This window comes from Nannobrachium achirus, assembly GCF_963921795.1.
Source record: "Nannobrachium achirus genome assembly, chromosome: 20".
In the NCBI taxonomy this organism is placed as follows: domain Eukaryota; kingdom Metazoa; phylum Chordata; class Actinopteri; order Myctophiformes; family Myctophidae; genus Nannobrachium; species Nannobrachium achirus.
Window position 1 is genome coordinate 781,387 of NC_137827.1, and position 23,743 is coordinate 805,129.

The window sequence follows — 23,743 nt, forward strand, 5'->3', positions numbered from 1 at the left end:
CCGAAATGCGCTGATTTGTTCACTACTGTAGTACACTACATCTGGATCCCTCATTTAGGGTTAGGGAGTAGGGAACGTGTTCTGCATTTCGGACACAGCCATGGTATTTGACCATGTAGTTCTTTTGGAGGTGTCATCGGGTGAAGGCAGAGTACCTGCTGCTTTTTGGTGACACGTAAAATGGATTTACAAGCTCACAGCGTGCCACCATGCGACACGTTGTGAGCTTGTAGATCTGCTATTTTAAAAAGTTACTTTAGGCACTTGAAGTACATTCTAATGCCAACACTAATACTTTTACTCAATACATTTTGAATTCCAGGCTTTTACTTTTAACAAAGTATTTGTATGTTTCAGTATTGATACTTTTATTTAAGCAATGAATTTGAGTATTTTTTCCACCACTGTATTGCATCTGTGTAGGCATCACTGTCACTATGTATGACATGTAAAGAAATATTTGTAATATGTATTGTTATTGTTGAATGTTTACTGTGACACACACTTAAAGGAGCTATAGTCAACTTTTTCATTGTAGGGCCGACACTTTGTTTACATCCTAGTCTATAGACTAGGATGTAAACAAAGTGTCGGTCTGACAATGGCCAAAATTATTATTTTATCATTATTTTACGTGGTCATTTTTGAATAGAAACACATATATGAAGCTTATTTTTCTATAAAATATTTTCGAAACATTATTTTCATTTTAGCATCCGTTTTTCAAGAAAAGGTTGACTATAGCTCCTTTAACTTTAATTTATTTATAATATTCTTCGTTCTGAAATGGAGGTTTCATGTCACTGCAGTTTAGACAGACTCTGCTGCTGTGGAGTACAAACTACAAGTGAACACAGCTGTGTGGGATTGCATCATGGCCTTTCTCTCCTATTGGTTGGCAGTTGAACCCTGCCCTTCTGTCTCATCAAGTGCAGCTTGTCTGCCCTCTACTGCATGCCTACAACTGTCCCGGTGCGTATTGAGTGCGTGTTGTGTGGTGCTCTGTGCAACCACAGGACTCTCACTAGACTTCAAACCACTAGACTTCCATCCGGAATGCATTGTGCTGTCTCTGCCCCCCGCCTCCCCCACACAACTCTCACTCAACTTAGTGCCTGACTGTCTGTGGGAAGCCAAAGGAAGTTTTCATGTGTTTGTTCAGGCTATAGTAGTCATTACAGGTCAGGCTCCGTCTCTGACAGAGTATGTTGTCTGTGTGAAGCTCGTGGAAAAGTGGAAACATTTGACTAAACACACGTCTTCTGCCAGAACCTCCAAAGGAAGATGAAACTAGAGGAACATATCTGACTCCATGTCTGAGGAATTCATTATTGGGCGAGTAAACACGTAGCACTGAGTAGATTTATCATGCAGAGGTCAGTCTGCTAACCCTCTATGGTTGTGTTGTGTATTTGGAATACATGATAATGTGAAGATGTCCACAATTACAACACCAGAACTGTACTGTCATGAAACTGTAGGCTACCTTAATGCAAACTACTAAGTCTTCAATCAATCAATCAATCAATCAATCAATCAATCAATCAATCAATCCTCAACATGAACATGTTTGATAACCACTGGTTTAAACATTTGGGAAGGAAGTCCAAATAAGCATAAGCAAATTACTGCACTGTAGAAACAAGAGCCCAGAAAACACAGCACACGATATAAATATGATACAATACGATAATAATGATGATACAATACGATAATAAATAAACAATATAAAGCTATCATGAGACTTTATAGAAAATCAAGCCCAACGGCGCTTATAAAGAGCAGACGTGCAGACGTGACAGAGTCAAACTCGTTTTTCTGCTATACCACCAAAATGTGGAAAGCCTTACCGAAGGTCATAAAGGAGTGTGGATCACTAGCATCCTTTAAAATTGCCCTGAAAAACCACTTACAGGCAGCAGCCGTTCGCAACTGGTAAAAAACTAACCTAGCCCAACCCTACCCTCCCCTGCCCCTTCTTTGTATATACTGTTTGTTTAGACTTACTGTTTTCTTTTTTGTTTTTCTTTATACCCAGGGGGCAAAGGAAGGTGTGCTGCATTTGCCCCGACATACAAAGTTGTCCACCAGAAATATTATCTATGACCCAGTAGGATCACAACCTATATGGACAACCCGGTCAATTTGTACAACAAAGTCCAATATGGCCGCCTCAATATTAGCCCCTATTAGTTTTAATGGGGGGTGAATAGGGCAAAATTTTAAACTGAGGGATATTTCCACAAAACTTCACAGGTTGATCAATGGTATACATATGAACATTTTTTGTATTGCAAGTTTCCATGAAATCCAATTTGGCGCGACAATATGGCCGCCATAATGTAAGGACCCAGAAAATAGGTTTTGCCTCTAACTTCTGAACCAGATGAGCTAGAAACACAAACTTGGTGTCTATTTCATGGTGTCTGACCATGGGAGACTCAATGGAATAGCTAATTTTATTATTGGGTGCATGTCTGGACCTTTATTGTGCATATTTGCAAGATGGTGGACTCCCAAAATAGAGCTTTAACATAATTTCTACCATGATTGTTGACTGCTTTTGCAAATACAAGCAATATGAATCCATTTGCTAAGATTTATGGCACAGAAGACTTATACCTGTATTATTCTTGAGTTTGCATGTTGTCAAAATGGCTGTAAACAAGATATTATATTTCCTGTCCGATTCTACTGTATGTAGTTGTAGCAATGACTTCAGTTAAAATCAGAGACCAAAACAATGTATCTTAGAAATTATTTTTTAATAAAAAAAAAAGAAAAAAAGAGAGAGATTATCTCAATGAAATGAATGCAACTGCCTTTTTGGGTCTTTCACACATACAGTAGACATGCACATGCTTTCCAACAACTTCAGCTTCAGGGAAATTATAATGAACACATGATTAAAACAGGCTGCATTATAATGCAAATAATTGCTAGTCACTATCACTGTCATGTGTACCTATCCTGCTGCATCTTGTCTCCAGTCCTTGGCAACGACACCCCAAGTAGCATGCAATTCCCTTCTTCGCACATGAACAGTTTTTCTGGCAGTCTTTGATACAGCTACATGATATTGCCTTGTCCATTGATATAGGCCAGGCTGGCTCTGTAGATGGACAGGGGACTGCCTTCCCATCACTGAGAGACCATCCATATTCAGTGAAGCAAGGGATGTCTGGCTTCGCAATGTGTGCAGTTTTATCTACCAGTAAGACTCCCTAATCGGGAGATAAGCGACCGTTGGTCGCTTATCTCCACAAATAGGCCAAAAGTTTGTTTTACCAATTATCAAGACATACGGGCAGTTGACAGTTTGCCATGGTTACTCATTGAAGTTGAATCTCCATATATGGAGATAACCTACGCATCACACTAAGTCTGACCTCACCAGCCCATATTTGGGCATGAGCAACTTATGTCTCCATATATGGAGATATGATGACATCACACAGTCCTCATCCGATGATGTGGTGTGATGTCATACAATACACAAACGAGCCCTACAGTATAAAGGGGCAATTCTTGCCAGGAAAGAAGCATTCTTCGACTCAGACCTTATCGCCAGGGTTGGCTTATAGCAGCTGTCGGTAGATAATGCCGGTCTTATATAAGGGTCATTTGTGTACGGTGTGATTTGCCATGGTTACTCATTGAAGTTGAATCTCCATATATGGAGATAACCTACGCATCACACTAAGTCTGACCTCACCAGCCCATATTTGGGCATGAGCAACTTATGTCTCCATATATGGAGATATGATGACATCACACATTCCTCAGCCGATGATGTGGCGTGATGTCATACAATACACAAACGAGCCCAGATATGAGCAGGGCAAAGGTGTGACGTGTGACGTGACGGACGGACGTGACGGACGTGACGGACGGCCGGGTGGAGGTTTTGATACTAAACTGCGACCTTACGGTCGCAATTATGGCTGCTAGAGCAGCTCTTTTCAGGTGCAGGCCAAAGGCATTTTCTGTAGGTGGCAGCAGCTTCAACACAAGGGTAATTCTACACACCATCTACAGTGTCCAGGCTCACAAAGTTGACAGAGTTGTCATCCATGCTAATGACACAGACATCATCATCATGTGCCTATATCATGCTGCCACCCCACTTCCTAGACCTTCCAGAGCTGTGGGTGAGAACAGAGCAGGATGCATATCTTCCTATCCATCACATGGTCTCAGCCCTTGGACTCGCACAGTGTCGTGCCCTGCCCTTTATTCACAGCCTGAGTGGCAGAGATACCACCAGCTATCCCCCTTTTCACTGAAAGAAGGCATGGTTCAAGACCAGCATGGGTCTAGATCTCCCTGCACTTCAGGCGTTTGGTGAAAATTCCTCTTATTCCCTCTCAGAGGATGTCAAGAATCAGGCTAGAGACCTCACAATAGCTGTATATGCATCAAAAGCTTACCATTCGGAGGACTTTGACCTGGCAAAGCTGAGAGTGTACAAGTTCCTAAATAACCGATCAACCCTGTTGAAGCTGCTGCCACCTACAGAAAATGCCTTTGGCCTGCACCTGAAAAGAGCTGCTCTAGCAGCCATAATAGATAAAACTGCACACATCGCAAAGCCAGACATCCCTTGCTTCACTGAATATGGATGGTCTCTCAGTGATGGGAAGGCAGTCCCCTGTCCATCTACAGAGCCAGCCTGGCCTATATCAATGGACAAGGCAATATCATGTAGCTGTATCAAAGGCTGCCAGAAAAACTGTTCATGTGCGAAGAAGGGAATTGCATGCTACTTGGGGTGTCGTTGCCAAGGACTGGAGACAAGATGCAGCAGGATAGGTACACATGACAGTGATAGTGACTAGCAATTATTTGCATTATAATGCAGCCTGTTTTTTTTTTTTTAACTCAATTTTTATTAAGCACACAAAACACGAGGCCAAACAAGGCAAACAGAGATAAAACAACTACCAAAAGACAACAAAAAAACAAGACAGAAAAACAAAAACAAAACATTGAACAGGTTGGGCTGTACATCTTATGTCGACAATTAAAGATACAATCTTCAGTACAATGTCTCTATTCTAAGCAATGTCCATGGGCTGTTGAAAGAGAATCCATTTTTCCCAATATTTGTCTGATTTGTCCTCTTGTAGTCTAAGTATAAAAGTTAGCCTTTCCATAGTGTATATTTCTTTTATAATAGAAATCCAATCTTCTTTAGTTGGAGGATCCTGTTGTAACCAGCGACGTGTAATCGCCTTTTTGCTTGCAGCTAGGAAAATCTTAATTAAGTATTTATCAGGTGTTAAAATCTCTTCTGGGATATTTCCAAGTAATAGCAAGGTACAATTCAGAGGCAACTCAAAATACATTATCTTTCCCATGATGGAATGTACATCCTTCCAATACTCTTCAATTTTAGGGCACGACCAGAAGATGTGAGCATGGCCCACCCCCATGTGACCACACTGTCTCCAGCATGGCTGAGCAACTTTCAATTGCTTTGATTTAATTTGGGGTGTTATGAAAAATCTAACCAAATTCTTCCAACAGAACTCCCTCCACATTCTTGAGCTGGTGGATGTACACTGTGTGTTGCACATATTTTCCCAATCTTCTGTAGTAATACTTATCTCCAGGTCTTTTTCCCACTTGCTCCTAATATACTCTGTGGAGTTAGTTCTGGATAATACCAAGCCATTATACAATTTAGATATTGATCTTTTGGACTCCGTTTTATAGGCCTGGACAAAAACCTTTAACAAATCATCACTCGCAGCCGCAGGTTCGGTCAACACCACCTCTTCCCTAAAATACTCCCGTAGTTGAAAATATCTAAACAAGTCCTTATTAGTTATTGTTTGTAGTCGACATGCTTTTTTGATTTTTTGAAAACTCATTAATCCTTTGTCATCCATTATAGTACAAAAAGAGGTGACATCATCACGAACCCACCGCCTAAAGGTATGATCATATACTCCAGGTTTGAAATCTGGGTCATAAGCAGGCCACCTCAACACCCTGATCGCCCTTTCCATTTTAAGTCGATTCACCACTTTAAACCATGTCTTCAAAGTAAATGTTGTGAGTGGGTCCAATATGGTATAATAGGAATTAGCCTGTTGTTTATTTCCAATCAATGTCTGGATAGGGATGTCAATCGATTTGGTTTCAAGATCTTTCCATTTGGATTCAACATCTTTATCACACCAACATATTAACGGTCTTATTTGGGCTATAATGCAGCCTGTTTTAATCATGTGTTCATTATAATTTCCCTGAAGCTGAAGTTGTTGGAAAGCATGTGCATGTCTATGTGTGAAAGACCCAAAAAGGCAGTTGCATTCATTTCATTGAGATAATCTCTCTCTTTTTTTTTCTTTTTTTTTATTCAAAAATAATTTCTAAGATACATTGTTTTGGTCTCTGATTTTATCTGAAGTCATTGCTACAACTACATACAGTAGAATCGGACAGGAAATATAATATCTTGTTTACAGCCATTTTGACAACATGCAAACTCAAGAATAATACAGGTATAAGTCCCTTCTGTGCCATAAATCTTAGCAAATGGATTCATATTGCTTGTATTTGCAAAAGCAGTCAACAATCATGGTAGAAATTATGTTAAAGCTCTATTTTGGGAGTCCACCATCTTGCAAATATGCACAATAAAGGTCCAGACACACCCAATAATAAAATTAGCTATTCCATTGAGTCTCCCATGGTCAGACACCATGAAATAGACACCAAGTTTGCGTTTCTAGCTCATCTGGTTCAGAAGTTAGAGGCAAAACCTATTTTCTGGGTCCTTACATTATGGCGGCCATATTGTGGCGGCCATATTGGATTTCATGGAAACTTGCAATACAAAAAATGTTCATATGTATACCATTGATCAACCTGTGAAGTTTCGTGGAAATATCCCTCAGTTTAAAATTTTGCCCTATTCACCCCCCATTAAAACTAATAGGGGCTAATATTGAGGTGGCCATATTGGAATTTGTTGTACAAATTGACCGGGTTGTCCATATAGGTTGTGATCCTACTGGGTCATAGATAATATTTCTGGTGGACAACTTTGTATGTCGGGGCAAATGCAGGTTTCCTAAAAAAGGCTTGTTTGCCCCCTGGGTATTACATATCTACTGCATAGTAGGCCTACTGTGTTCTATTTGTCTGTCATTCAATGTTATATGAGATACTTCAATGGTTTCCAGTGGAAATAAGCTTAGTCTTTTCATGGATCTCCTTTTAGTAGACCTTGTACCAGTGAACTGTACCGTCATGAAACTGTACCTTTTCCTATGCAAACTTCTAATAAAGTCTTCAATCAATCAATCAATCAATCAATCGGTTTGATCCGTGCGACGCAGGCTGCTGACGTCATCTCCACAGGACCCAGTGTTTGTAGTTTCAACAAGACATCATTATAACGTCATTAAACCAGCAATACACAACATGTCAACACTTTAACACCATGTCCAGGTTCACATAAACACACTGACTAAACGCACAGGCTTCTAATTGATGAGAGTGTCGTTTTTACTGCCTTCTAAAACAACACAACCGTTCTGTGTGCGCGAGACGGACTACAACTCCCAGCAGACCGTGGACTCCAACTCCCAGCAGACCGTGGACTACAGCTCCCAGCGGGCAGTGCGCGACGTGCAGAACGTAAACAGAAGGGCAAAGCCGGCGGTGAGTGAATGACAGACAGCGCGAGCGCGTGGACGTTTAAATGTAAATAAAACATTTAAAACCTTCTAACTGTGTTTAATGAATGTTTAATGAGTGTTTAATGTGTGTTTAATGTATGCTTTACGAGTGAGTTTACTGTAAGACACCGTGTTTTATTGATATTTACCACGGGTCCTCACTGTCTGCTCTGTTATGTTACTGAAGCACTTTTATTGCATAACTGCAGAGTTATGTGTTCATGTTAGAACTGTCTAATGGACTGAAACTGATATTATATATTTATATTTATATATTATGAAACTAGAGGACAATACATGTGCTACTGGGAGAGTAAAACACCCAGTAATAATACCTAGAATGAGTCTGCTATCTTATGGAATACATGGAATACAAGACACTATTTATAATTTAATTAATCACAACTCAGGCTCTATATTATAACAGTAATCATTGCTATAGAGTGTTGGTTCAGTAACAGTGTTAAATAGCTCTATATTGTGACAGTAATCATTGCTATAGAGTGTTTGTTCAGTAACAGTGTTAAATAGCTCTATATTGTGACAGTAATCATTGCTATAGAGTGTTTGTTCAGTAACAGTGTTAAACAGCTCTATATTGTGACAGTAATCATTGCTATAGAGTGTTTGTTCAGTAACAGTGTTAAATAGCTCTATATTGCGACAGTAATCATTGCTATAGAGTGTTCAGTAACAGTGTTAAATAGCTCTATATTGTGACAGTAATCATTGCTATAGAGTGTTCAGTAACAGTGTTAAATAGCTCTATATTGTGACAGTAATCATTGCTATAGAGTGTTCAGTAACAGTGTTAAATAGCTCTATATTGTGACAGTAATCATTGCTATAGTATAGAGTGTTTGTTCAGTAACAGTGTTAAATAGCTCTATATTGTGACAGTAATCATTGCTATAGAGTGTTTGTTCAGTAACCGTGTTAAATAGCTCTATAGTGTGACAGTAATCATTGCTATAGAGTGTTTGTTCAGTAACAGTGTTAAATAGCTCTATATTGTGACAGTAATCATTGCTATAGAGTGTTTGTTCAGTAACAGTGTTAAATAGCTCTATATTGTGACAGTAATCTTTGTCATAAAGAGTGTTTGTTCAGTAAAGGCCCTTTTCCACCGGCAGCGATAACGATGACGATAGCCATAAAATATCACAGCGATAATTATGCCTTCACATTGATGTCCGATAAAGTTATCGGACATCAATGTGAAGAGTCGCCAATTAACAGCCGCTCGCGCAGAGCGCACCTCGAGCTGTTTGTCAGAGACCCAGTTCCATATCACTGTGATCTTAACCACATCATTGTTGATCCTAACGATGTAGTTGTCGGCTATCGTTGTCTGTATCGGTGTTGGGTGGATGCTGCCGATCCACTTCAATTGAAAACCCACTTTTTTAAATCGTTATCGTCATCGTTATCGCTGCCAGTGGAAAAGGGCCTTTACAGTGTTAAATAGCTCTATATTGTGACAGTAATCATTGCTATAGAGTGTTTGTTCTGTAACCGTGTTAAATAGCTCTATATTGTGACAGTAATCATTGCTATAGAGTGTTTGTTCTGTAACAGTGTTAAACAGCTCTATATCTTCTTCTATGATCCTATAGTTTGCTGAGACGCTACGCTGTCTCTCTGCATTTTATGATCCTATAGTTTTGTGATGGGTCTTATTCTGGATAAAATGGTAAATGCATTCATATAGTGCCTTTATCCAATGCGCTTTACAGAGATTGTGCATTACCTTCACCCATTCACACACACATTCATACACAGATGTCAGAGGAAACAATGCTTGGCACCAACCTGCTCATCAGGAGCAGTTAGGGGTTAAGAGTCTTGATCAAGGACTCTTCAACACTAACTCTGGGAGAGTTAGAGGATAAAGAGTGTCTGATAAATGATACATTGTAGATTTTAGTAGGATCTTATCATGGCTGCTCTCTGTTATCCTCTAGTATGGTCTGATGGATGTTCTCTGTTATCCTCTAGTATGGTCTGATAGATGTTCTCTGTTATCCTCTACTATGGTCTGATGGATGTTCTCTGTTATCCTCTAGTATGGTCTGATAGATGTTCTCTGTTATCCTCTACTATATTCTGATAGATGTTCTCTGTTATCCTCTAGTATGGTCTGATGGATGTTCTCTGTTATCCTCTAGTATGGTCTGATGGATGTTCTCTGTTATCCTCTAGTATGGTCTGATGGATGTTCTCTGTTATCCTCTAGTATGGTCTGATGGATGTTCTCTGTTATCCCCTAGTATGGTCTGATGGATGTTCTCTGTTATCCTCTAGTATGGTCTGATGGATGTTCTCTGTTATCCTCTAGTATGGTCTGATGGATGTTCTCTGTTATCCTCTAGTATGGTCTGATGGATGTTCTCTTTTATCCTCTAGTATGGTCTGATGGAAGTTCTCTGTTATCCTCTAGTATGGTCTGATGGATGTTCTCTGTTATCCTCTAGTATGGTCTGATAGATGTTCTCTCTTATCCTCTACTATGGTCTGATAGATGTTCTCTGTTATCCTCTAGTATGGTCTGATGGATGTTCTCTGTTATCCTCTAGTATGGTCTGATGGATGTTCTCTGTTATCCTCTAGTATGGTCTGATGGATGTTCTCTGTTATCCTCTAGTATGGTCTGATGGATGTTCTCTCTCTGTTATCCTCTAGTATGGTCTGATGGATGTTCTCTGTTATCCTCCAGTATGGTCTGATGGATGTTCTCTGTTATCCTCTAGTATGGTCTGATGGATGTTCTGTTATCCTCTAGTATGGTCTGATGGATGTTCTCTCTGTTATCCTCTAGTATGGTCTGATGGATGTTCTCTCTGTTATCCTCTAGTATGGTCTGATGGATGTTCTCTGTTATCCTCTAGTATGGTCTGATGGATGTTCTCTCTGTTATCTTCTAGTATGGTCTGATGGATGTTATCTGTTATCCTCTAGTATGGTCTGATGGCCATCCTCTCTCTGTTATCCTCTAGTATGTTCTGAGGATGTTCTCTGTTATCCTCTAGTATGGTCTGATGGATGTTCTCTGTTATCCTCTAGTATGGTCTGATGGCTATCCTCTCTCTGTTATCCTCTAGTATGTTCTGATGGATGTTCTCTGTTATCCTCTAATATGGTCTGATGGATGTTCTCTGTTATCCTCTAGTATGGTCTGATGGATGTTCTCTCTCTGTTATCCTCTAGTATGGTCTGATGGATGTTCTCTGTTATCCTCTAGTACAGGGCTACTCAACTTGAGATGGCTCAGGGGCCACTCAGCAAAATACCAAAAGTCCAAAGGGCCGCAAGCTAAAAATGACGGTCCTATTTTGGACGTTTACATTGATTTTGTAACACACTTCATGACAAGTCTAATAATTAAGGAAACGCACAGAAAACAGACACATTTCCATTTATATAAGCCAGGCCAAACCTCATTGAACCAAAAGATTGTCATGGATGGAATGATGAAATTGATGACATTTGAAATTTTTATCAAATTAGGCTTTATTCACAAAATGTTAAGTGAAAATGAACAGATCTGGTTCAATCTTTTTGTAACCCCCCCTGTGTCTGGGTATGCAAGGCTAGTGAACTTTGGCAATGTAAAGGTTCAAGGTTCAAGGTTGTACTTTATTGTTACGTCTTTTGTACAGGTACATAAGAGTAAAATTTGTTTTTTGTTTGGCATCCTTCAGTCAATGCAGTCGTATATCAAAAAAACAATATAATAACAGCAAACCACATCTAAAAATAATAATAATAATAATCTAAAAAGGAGTGCAAAAGGCAAAAAGAGCAACAGTAAAAGAAAAGAGCATCCTCAGATGTACATGTGCAAAAAGTTTGGCATATTCTATACGCCAACAGCATATTTTTCCAGTAGTTGCTACTGTACTGTACTTAACTTTTGTAAACATCTTCACAGAGTGTTCTATGTGCAACAGATTAATATATTCAACTTCACAGTATGCATTTATGTACAGTAGGTGCAATTCAACTTCACAAGGAGGGAACGTAAGGGGTTGGGGGCTGGGGCGCTAGCGATTCCTTTTTCCCTGGATCTTTCTCGTTTTTGACAGTTCGTTCATGTGCCTGACTGTTCGTGGAAAGAAGCTCTTTTGCAGTCTGTTGCTGGTAGCTTTGAGACTGCGTAGACGTTTTCCATGAGGCAGCATCTTGAACAGACTGTGGTTGGGATGGTGAGAATCTTTCATGATTCCACAGGCTTTGTTGACACAGCGCTCGTCGTACAATGCTTGGATTGGGGGGAGATCGCATCCACTGATGCGTTCGGCTGTCCGCACAACCCTCTGCAGGGCCTTGCGATTGAGGTCAGTGCAGCTGCCATACCAGGCAGTGAAGCAGCCAGTCAAGATGCTCTCCGTGGTGCCCCTGTAGAAAGCCCGTAGGACTTTGGGACCCATCCCAGCTTTCTTCAGTTTCCTGAGGAAGTAGAGGCGCTGTTGGGCTTTCTTGACCACCTTTTCTGTCTGCACTGCCCAGGTCAGATCCTCAGTGATGTGTACCCCCAGGAATTTGAACTCTTTGACTCTCTCCACTGCAGCACCCCCGATCTGGAGGGGTGAGTGGACTTTAGGAGGCCTCCTGTAGTCAAAGATAATCTCTTTTGTTTTGTCCACATTGAGAGATAGGTTGTTCTCTTGACACCATGCTTCCAGATTCTCCACTTCTCTCCTGTAGGCTGTTTCATCATCATTGGTGATCAGGCCTATGACTGTGGTGTCGTCCGCGAACTTGATCACTTGGTTGGAGCTGAACAGGGCCACGCAGTCGTGGGTGTACAGGGAGTAGAGGAGGGGGCTCAAAACGCATCCCTGGGGGGCACCTGTGCTGAGAGTCAGAGGGGCCGAGGTAATTTTTCCCATCTTCACCACTTGACGTCTTTGTGTCAGAAAGTTTAGGATCCAGCCGCAAAGGCTTGAATTTAGACCCAGACTCTTCAACTTGGTGTCTAATTTGAGGGGAATTATGGTATTGAATGCTGAGCTGTAGTCAATAAACAGCATTCTCACATAAGATTTTTTCTCCTCAAGGTGTGAGAGGGTCGTGTGTAGAGATGTGGCAATGGCATCGTCTGTGGATCTGTTTTGACGATAGGCAAATTGCAGTGGGTCTAGTGTGGGTGGCAATTTGTCATAGATCATCTTCCTGACATGTTTCTCAAAGCATTTGCTCACTATTGGCGTGAGTGCAACCGGCCTCCAGTCATTCAGCCCAGTCACCTTGCCTTTCTTGGGAATCGGCACTATTATTGCCGATTTAAAGCAGGATGGGACTTTTCTCTCATGAAGGGACTGATTGAAGATGTCCGTGAACACACCAGCCAGTTGCGACGCACATGCTTTCAGGACACGGCCAGGGATCTCATCTGGGCCAGCAGCTTTGCGGGGGTTAACACGGCGGAAGGAGAGACAAACATCTGCTTCTGCTAGGGACATTGTGGTGATGCTCTCCCCAGTGTCACATTCTAACACAGAGGTGTGAAGGGCCTCTCCATTGTTGGGGCTCTGGAGAGTGCAGGGGGTAGGTGGGGGGGTGGGGGAGATAGCTGCTTGTCTCTGTGCCTCAAAGCGGAAGTAGAATCTATTCAGCTCCTCAGGGAGTGAGGAGGAACTGTCCACTTGGGGGGAGGGGGGTTTGAAGTCAGTGAGAATTTTCAGTCCTTGCCACAAGTCTCTGCTATTGTTTGATTCAGTGAAGTTCGACTCCACCTCTTTGGCATAATGCCTTTTAGCAGATCTCAGTGTTTTGCGAAGAGAATAATGTGTACGCTTAATTTCTCCTTCATCCCCAGATCTGAAAGCCACGTCTCTCTCTTTAATGGCCAAGTGCACTGTACCATTTACCCAAGGCTTTTCGTTTGGGTAGACTTTAGTGGTTTTTGTTGGGACTACATCATCAATGCATTTCTTAATCACAGATAGCACAGTGTCAGCATATTCATCAATGTTGCCTCCTGCAGCCTCCTTAAAGATTGGCCAGTCCATCGATTCAAAACAGTCCTGTAACATAAAGTCAGACTCCTCTGACCAGAGCTGGACTGTTTTAATCACGGGAGGCGTCTGTTTGATCTTTTGTTTGTAGGCCGGCATGAGAAACACAGATGAATGGTCTGATTTACCAAAAGCTGGGCGCACCAGTGATTTGTATGCATTTTTTATCGATGTGTAGCAGTGGTCCAGTGTTTTGTCAAGCCGAGTATTCACTGTAACATGCTGGTACATTTTTGGCATAACTTTCCTCAAAGATGCCTGATTAAAATCACCCAAAACCACCAGTGACGCATGAGGTGACGATTTTCAGCATTGCATATAGCTGTGTATAGCTCTTTACACGCAAGCTCTGTGTTAGCTTTAGGGTGAATGTACACAGCAAATAGTATTACAGCTGAAAACTCTCTTGGCAAAAAGTATGGCCTACATAGCAGAGCAAGGAATTCAAGATCTGGGGAGCAAAACGACTGTAACTCGTGCACAGAGTTCTGATTACACCAATTGTCATTAATCATAAAACACACTCCCCCACCTTTGGATTAAAGGTATGTTTTTAAAGGTATGTTTTCTCATGAGTCATGCCACTAACACTCCTTTTCATTAATAGGACAATTTAAAATAAATAAACGTTTATACTTATTATTCAATCACTCAAACCCCAGCATCCCTATTCTTGGGGGACATTTACCAAAAATAGCCGATCTACAAGCTCACCACAAGATGCATTGTGAGCTTGTAGATTGGCTATTTTTGGTGAAGAGAGTTATTGTATGGAAAAATAACTCAAGTACAGTTCAACTCAGCCTCAGATGCACTGTACTTGTAAAACAGTTTGATGCTTTGAGCTTTGTAAAACACAGCAGCTCGTTGGAGGAGATTTGTGGTAATAAGCATAGTTCCTTGGCTGCTACGCGATCTGTTCATGCTTGCACTGTCTGTCGGTGCTGACTGGCGGAGTCGCGGAGGCAGAGACAAGTGTAGTGTAGCTAGTGTAGCCGCCTGCATCTCCGCACTGCTGTGCTCTATGCATTGACTATATTCGCTTCCTGATTCTTATCCCTACCTACGGAGTGCACGGAGGCTCAAACATCACCGCGTTTTGCGTTACGCGTTAACTTTGACAGGCTTAGAAAAATCATATTTTTATTGGCATGATCATGACGGGCCGCACAGACATGCGGAAAGGGCCGCAAGTAGCGCTGCTCTAGTATGTTCTGATGGATGTTCTCTCTCTGTTATCCTCTAGTATGGTCTGATGGATGTTCTCTCTCTGTTATCCTCTAGTATGGTCTGATGGATGTTCTCTCTCTGTTATCCTCTAGTATGTTCTGATGGATGTTCTCTCTCTGTTATCCTCTAGTATGGTCTGATGGATGTTCTCTCTCTGTTATCCTCTAGTATGGTCTGATGGATGCTCTCTGTTATCCTCTAGTATGGTCTGATGGATGTTCTCTCTCTGTTATCCTCTAGTATGTTCTGATGGATGTTCTCTCTCTGTTATCCTCTAGTATGGTCTGATGGATGTTCTCTCTCTGTTATCCTCTAGTATGGTCTGATGGATGCTCTCTGTTATCCTCTAGTATGGTCTGATGGATGTTCTCTGTTATCCTCTAGTATGGTCTGATGGATGCTCTCTGTTATCCTCTAGTATGGTCTGATAGATGTTCTCTGTTATCCTCTAGTATGGTCTGATGGCGGTCAGGCTGCTGAAGGTGTCGTCGGTTGCCACAGCGACGGTGTCAGGCCTGTATCTTTACAACAAACCGCTTGACCTCAACGACCTCAGCGTGGTGCGCTTCGGGAGAGCTGCCGTCACGGTGAGTAACCTGTCTGTCTGTCTGTCTGTGTGTCTGCCTGTCTGTTTGTCCGTCCGTCCGCCCCCCCTGTCTGTCCGTCCGTCCGTCACATTTTGATGCGTTGTGAGCTTTTATTTCTCTCTAAAACAGTGAAATGGTAAACTATCCCCTAAGGCTGTAACCGAACGTTCGTAGGTTCGAACATTCGTTCGTTACGTTGGCAATCTAAGTTCTAAATTCATGGGTTCATGTTGTTTTTTTTATATACAGGAAAAATATTATCAGAATGTGATAGGCCTATTATTCATGTGTCAATTGAAGTATGTATGTATGTGCGAATGAAGTATGTATGTATGTGCAAGTGAAGTATGTATGTATGTGCGAATGAAGTATGTATGTATGTGCAAGTGAAGTATGTATGTACATGCAAGTGAAGTATGTATGTATGTGCATGTGAAGGACCATTATGTATGTATGTGCAAGTGAAGTATACATGTATGTGCGAGTTGACTATGCAATATTGGCCTAAAGGGCTTCTCATACACATGGCATTCCACGGTGGCACAACTAATCTGAGTGCTCAAACAAATCTTAGTATGACATATGTTATCTTCATTATTTATCTACCAGTCAAGTTCTCCTCAAAACAGTACAAAGGCAGGGCCCTTAGCCAATGAGGTGCAGCCAAAGGGTAGATCTATTCTTTGTGCCCATACATGGTGTGGCATGCGAGCCCACACTGTTTCGTAGGAACAGTATTTCTAGTTAGAATGAAGTATGGCCGGCCGGTTGCTGCTCTCATATTAAAACCTGTTAACAGTCGACGGACCGCCCGTGGGGCCGCGGACCGTATGTTGACAAACACAAGCGTGTGTCGCTTACCTTAGCATGCTTCATACAATTAAATCGATGGTCCCCCCCCCCCCCGCTGAAGTTGGAATCCTTAAAACAGGGGTAGATTACTTGCCCTGGCTCCAGCCAATAGACCCGCCCACTCTCTGAGTCTGAAATCAGGCTAGTAGATTACAGCCTACTATCCCCTAACCTTCTCCTTTATGCTGCTGAGGTCTCCTGCTGTGCAATATTTTAAAAGATATCCGTTTCTGCATCCACCTCGTTTCCACCATTTCTTTCTAAAACAGGAAGCTGGTTTTGTTCTGATTATGTCAGTCAGTCATCACCATGTAGCTTTTTCCAAATGACTTCATCAATAGGGCGTGGCATGGATGTGATCAGCCTGTGTGACACTGTTTTGTTGTGTTATGGATGCCCAGGTTTGCTTTGATGGAGACCTTAAATGGTAAATGATGCATTTATATAGCGCTTTTATCCAAAGCGCTTTACAGAGATTGTGCATTACATTCACCCATTCACACACACATTCATACACCGGTGGCGGAGGAAACCATGCAAGGCACCAACCTGCTCACCGGGAGCAACTAGGGGTTCAGAGTCTTGCTCAAGGACTCTTCCACATTAACTCAGGGGGAGCCCGGATTTGAACTGGGAACCCTTCGTGTTTTAATAACGGTTTCTCTTCTCTACCCCTGAGCTATGCCGCCCCTAAAGCTCCTCTGTGTGTCTCTATAAAGCTTGCAGAAGCACAAAGCACTCTAAAATCTCTGGGTAGATGCTTAGTTGATTTAACAGGTTAAATGTCTATTTATTTTTACTTGCAAAGTTGATGCTGTACTGAATACAGCAGGGTTCCCAATAGGCGGCCCGCGGGCCATTTGCAGCCCACGGGGGGGTTCTGTCTGGCCCCCACCAACGCGTCAAAAACATATTTTGGGCGTGTAGTGAAAGTTACAGGTATGGTGAGTGCATATGAAATATGAAACGTAAGCTTAATCACAGTAATCCTTAATAATTTTCAATCATATAGAAGGGCTTTTTGAGTGAAATGAGACAGACACAGAGCACTGCAGAGGGAAGGTCCAAGTAGTTGACGGCACCTCGTTAATGGATCAAAGGAAGGCAATCATGTCTCTGCACTGTCAACTAGCAGCTGTTATACAGATGCATACTTTTCAAGCAGACTGGTTAATTGGTTCTTAACTTGTTTTGTTTCAACTTTAAGGAGTGCATTTCTCATAATAATTATAATAATGTTGGTATAAGAGCAGCAACAAAACTAGTATAATCCATTGTTTATGTGTTTCCAGATTATAATCCAGTGTTTGTTTCAGACTGCAGTGATCAGCTATGACTACCTCACTGTCTTATTGTTTATGTGTTTATAGTCTTATTGTTTATGTGTTCCAGACAGCAGTGATCAGCTATGACTACCTCACTGTCTTATTGTTTATGTGTTTATAGTCTTATTGTTTATGTGTTTACAGACTGCAGTGATCAGCTATGACTACCTTACTGTCTTATTATTTATGTGTTCTAGACAGCAGTGATCAGCTATGACTACCTTACTGTCTTATTATTTATGTGTTCTAGACAGCAGTGATCAGCTATGACTACCTTACTGTCTTATTGTTTATGTGTTCCAGACAGCAGTGATCAGCTATGACTACCTTACTGTCTTATTGTTTATGTGTTCTAGACAGCAGTGATCAGCTATGACTACCTCACTGTCTTATTGTTTATGTGTTTATAGTCTTATTGTTTATGTGTTTACAGACTGCAGTGATCAGCTATGACTACCTCACTGCCTTCAAACATGTGGAGCCTGGAACAGAGCAGTACTGGAGCCTCAGGTCCAAGGTAGGACTGTTTATTATAATACTAATATTAATAATAATACTAATGCTAATGATAAGGTAGGACTGTTTATTATAATACTAATATTAATAATAATACTAATGGTAATGATAAGGTAGGACTGTTTTACTGTATATTAATAATACTAATGGAACAGAGCAGTACTGGAGCCTCAGAACCCAGAGAGTGAAAATGCCTGGGTTATAATGGGGGGGGGGGGGGGGGGCGGACGGGGCTGAAGAGAAGCAGAGGCTCGCTAAAAATGAGAACAGGCTCCATGCGACGCCACTTCCTGTCTGCAGCGAGATCAGAGCGTGACATCACTCTCTTCTAAACCACACTGAGTGCTCCTTTGAGTTGTCTGGCTGAACTGGCCCCACATCATGCAGTGCACATTGATCTAGTGTTGTTGTCTATTGAGTATGAATCCCTTTTTTGTCACATCTTAGTCGTCTCTAATGTTTTAGTTGACTGAATACCATCAGGTTTTTGTCCACTAAATCTACAGTTGATTTAGTCGACTGAAATGTATTTGCCTTGGTGGCGTCGTGATGCCTGATTTATACACTGTGAGCTTGTAGATCTGTTATCTACAACAGTGTGTTTAAAGCTTGTAGATCTGCTATCTGTGTTTACAGTCAGAAGCATAGAGCAGGGGTTTTCAAAGTGGGTGACGGGGCACCCAAGGGTGCCGTGACGGCAGTCCAGGGGTGCCACGACATAATTTGATAATATTTGGAATTTATTTGGACACTTGAAAAAAAATTACAAAGTTATTTTCAGTCAGTTCTAACCAAAATGGCTGTTATCTCAACGTTTTCCTCGCAACATAATTACTAAAATATCGTCACTGTCGGGCAGAAACCTCGTATCTCCAAGTTTCAAATGTGTACGTCTTTTGGTAAAGCAAAGCCCTGCTTCATCATACAAGACTGTTGCACAAAACTAACTGAAAACAGCCGAGGCGTTGTGTGCTTGTAGATCTGCTGTTTTCACTAGTTTAGTACATTTTATAGATGATAAATACAAAACGAATGGTTTTGGACATACAAGGTTTCCACCCAACAACGACGATATGCTATAAATATAAGGTGCTGGGAGTGAAAATTATAATGTAGGGGTGCCTTGGATAAAAACAATATATATATTTATAGGGTGCCCTGAGACTAAAACAGTTTGGGAACCCCTGGCACAGAGAAGTCAGACACATTCTGTAATAAACAGTTTGAGACACAGATAGATACAGACAGACACATGGATCACTGCTGTCTGCTGTGAGGACACAGTGTTCTGGCACCCTCTTGTGGTGATGTTCTGGCACTGCATGCTCTGCCTTGAGAGTAGCCTGTATTTACTGTATTTACTGTATTTACTGTAATGGACACACACACACACACACACACACACACACACACACACACACACTTATTCTTTCTCTCTCTCACACCCTTTATGTTTCTCTCCGCCCCCCCCCCCCCCCCCCCCTCCCTCTCAGGGAGTTGGGGGCTCCTTGGCAATTAGCATCTAATTAGCATCTCATTACCAAGCCTTACAAACAGCTGATGGGGAAATTCAATGTAGCTTACTTAAAACCATGAATTATTCATGAGAAGGCCCAGATCTGTGTGTGTGTGTGTGTGTGTGTGTGTGTGTGTGTGTGTGTGTGTGTGTGTGTGTGTGTGTGTGTGTGTGTGTGTGTGTGTGTGTGTGTGTGTGTGTGTGTGTGTGTGTGCGCGCGTGCGCGTGCCCCTTGTTTGCAGGTTAAATGGGGATTGACTCCTTTGAGCAGACTATTAAAAATACAATGACATTTAAAAAGAAGGTAGTTTTTTTACAGCTAATATGAAGGTGGTGATAAATGTCCTCCCGGTGGGGGCTCCTCACTGGCAAGGTTCAAGGTTCAAGGTTGTACTTTAGTTAGGTCTTTTGTGCAGGTACATAAGAGTAAAAGTTATTTTTGTTCGGCATCCTTACAGACAATGCAGTGATATATATATATATATATATATATATATATATATATATATATATATACAGTAAAGCAGAACAAATGAAAACAACACATCTAAAGATAAAATAATAAGTAATAATGACTTGAGAATGAGAATGAAAAAAACATCTCATAGTACATGTGCATAAAGTTTGGTGTATTTTATACACCAATGGCATTTTTTCCCCGTAGTAGCTACTGTACTGTAACTTTTTGTAAACAAATTTACAGTGTGTTCTATGTGCAACTGGTCGGTATAATTAAAAACTTCACAGTATATATAGTATATGGCAGGTGAGTCAGTAGGATACAACAGTACGTCCTCCCGGTGGGGGCTCCTCACTGGCAGGTGAGTCAGTAGGATACAACAGTACGTCCTCCCGGTGGGGGCTCCTCACTGGCAGGTGAGTCAGTAGGATACAACAGTACGTCCTCCCGGTGGGGGCTCCTCACTGGCAGGCCAACAGACCAAGGATAATTGGCATAACAAATAAGTCAGGGGAAGGAAAGGAAAAAGCTTAAGCAGCAATTGTCTAACCCTATGAAAGAAAGAAAACAAAATGAAAAGGTTCAGTTCTGATTGGTCGATCTAGCACTTTATTGAAAAAGCCAGAAGGCTTGCAGTAACATTTGTGTTACAAACGTGACGTGACATTGAGCCCCCCCCCCCCCCCTCCCTTTAGGCCAAATAAACTAATCCCCATTATGTGTTAAGTAGAAGCCATTCCATTGACTGGAGGTCTAATTGATTGACAGGTCCCAGTGGAGTCCTGGAGTCTTTGATGTGTCCTATTGGTCTCCTGCTGCGCATAATTAATGAGCTGAATGAGGAGGGGGGGGGGGGGGGGGGGGGGGGTTAGTAAGCCCGCCTGGTACTTCAGAGTAAAGGTCTGCATCAGAGCGGGATCCCGCTGTATCCGCAGGACACAACGCAAATATTACGGCGAGGGCAGAGTTTAAATACCTGCAGTCTGGAACGGCCGGTGAAAATAAAACCAGCAGGCCCCTGCTCAAAATCATGTCCCTTGATGAAGGTATCATATATGACAACGAGCTTGAAAGAACTGTCTCATGAGAAATACTCAAGCAGTCCCTGGTCTAACACATGTCAACTTCTCCTTGGTTGATCAAGCAGCCAAGAGTTCCTTGATGGACAGCTTCATCTCTGGATGAGGACTTCGTATTTTTTAATGACTGATCCATATTACCTATCAAAGACAACTCTACCCTCAACATAGCCAGCCATCATCGTTATGATGCGTTTGTTGAATGCATCCTAAAATGGAAAGCCTTAGAAATATGGAGTAGTAGCATACCATTCCTAAAATAGGCTACATGATATACGTTTACTTTTCCAAATATGTTTCCTAACGTGTACATATTACACTATTAATCAAGTGAATCAATAATATTGGTTTACTGTCATGAAACTGTACCAAAACAGGAAAGAAAATGTCTATTTTAGCATGAAGATGCTATGGGAATGCATAGCCAAATAGGGACAAAACTGAAGTGACCCGCCCCCAGGAAATGAGGGAGGGGTCTGGAAATTTGAACACCGTCATTTTATGATAGTTTGGACCCTATTCTCGTTATTCCTGTCCCCGCCCCCGGCTTCCTGTTCATATCCTGAAAGAGGCGGAGGCTGAAAAAGCTGGCCTGAAAAACATCATTTGGTTTCCTGTTGTCCTTGCATTAAAGTGTCACTAGTTGGCGTTCTGGGCTCTGTATGTACCTGGGTTGCCATGTCTGCTTATAATAAGCAATTATAGTGTCTTTTAAAAAAATTGTATAGTTGCTTATTGGGCTTACTTTCTAATACTTTTTTAAACCAGTGGTTCCCAAATCTTTTCATATCATGGACCCCGGATTAACATATGTGTTCACAGTCGCAGACCCCCATCTGAAAATATGTGGTGCCAGGGACCTCCACACAGATTTATGTTGTTAAAATGTTTCAAAAATATTCTAAATATTTTTTTTCCCTCAATTGTTTTTAAATAGCAAATATACAAGCTCACAATATGTCGCAATGTGACACATTGTGAGCTTGCTGATCTGCTATTTTCAAATGTAAATATAAAGTAGTATAGCCTAGTTGCTTCTGTTGGGCTTATTTCTTTGGCAAAATCTGGCAACAGACAATTCCCTGTCACTTCCTTACTTGGGAGGAAGTGAAAAGATGATTTGCCCTCTGTAAAAGAAAATGGCAGCCTCCGTAGAGAGGGCCAGGAATAACGTGAATAGAACCAAAATCTGCAAAAAAAAAAAAGAAAAAAAAGAAAAAAAAGGGAGCTGTATTTTGGACATAGCATACCGCACTATATTGTTCTGGGAGGAACATTAGACAACAATAGTACACTATCTGCCTCCAAGATAGTGGAGGAGAAGCAGAACATATGAGGTAAAAGTACCTTGGCAGTCATGCACTTCCTCCTGTCTCCACTGGAGGGCACCAACTGACCACATTCTGTCACCTTCAAACAGCAACCTCTGATAGAGACAGAGACAGACACTATAAAATCCTGACTCAAAACAAAATGAGCTCATTTGTACACTCTCAGAGTTACAGAGATGTAAGGGTCCATTTGGTTCCATTTGTACACTCTCAGAGTTAATGAGCTGTAAGGGTCCATTTGGTTCCATGTGTACACTCTCAGAGTTACAGAGCCGTAAGGGTCCATTTGGTTCCATTTGTACACTCTCAGAGTTACAGAGCTGTAAGGGTCCATTTGGTTCCATTTGTACACTCTCAGAGTTACAGAGCCGTAAGAGTCCATTTGGTTCCATTTGTACACTCTCAGAGTTACAGAGCCGTAAGGGTCCATTTGGTTCCATTTGTACACTCTCAGAGTTACAGAGCTGTAAGGGTCCATTTGGTTCCATTTGTACACTCAGAGTTACAGAGCTGTAAGGGTCCATTTGGTTCCATTTGTACACTCTCAGAGTTACAGAGCCGTAAGAGTCCATTTGGTTCCATTTGTACACTCTCAGAGTTACAGAGCCGTAAGAGTCCATTTGGTTCCATTTGTACACTCTCAGAGTTACAGAGCCGTAAGGGTCCATTTGGTTCCATTTGTACACTCTCAGAGTTACAGAGCCGTAAGAGTCCATTTGGTTCCATTTGTACACTCTCAGAGTTACAGAGCCGTAAGGGTCCATTTGGTTCCATTTGTACACTCTCAGAGTTACAGAGCCGTAAGGGTCCATTTGGTTCCATTTGTACACTCTCAGAGTTACAGAGCTGTAAGGGTCCATTTGGTTTCATTGTACACTCTCAGAGTCACAGAGCTGTAAGGGTCCATTTGGTTTCATTGTACACTCTCAGAGTTACAGAGCTGTAAGGGTCCATTTGGTTATACTTTAGCTATTGAAAAATAGCAGATATACAAGCTCACAGCGCGGCACTCAATTGTTGCTTGTAGAAATGCTATTAATGAAAAGTTGTGACATTTTGTGCAAATATTTGAATATATCTTTTAAAGCTAAGATTTGTAAGTCAAATATTTGCTTCTGGGGGGTCCCTGGAAC

General features: G+C 41.6%; 1 protein-coding gene across 1 annotated transcript in view; it reads left to right on the top strand.

The window, feature by feature from the left end:
• Positions 1-15,405: 15,405 nt before the first annotated feature.
• The window catches only part of LOC308305476 (uncharacterized protein), a gene marked incomplete at both ends in the record, with an annotated part of 90,283 nt that continues 81,945 nt past the window's right edge, over positions 15,406-23,743 (top strand). The window contains 2 exons of the mRNA XM_080750272.1: positions 15,406-15,531; positions 18,142-18,225. Of these exons, the coding sequence (XP_080606398.1) occupies positions 15,406-15,531; positions 18,142-18,225 (210 nt within the window). The remainder of the gene's footprint in view (positions 15,532-18,141; positions 18,226-23,743) is intronic.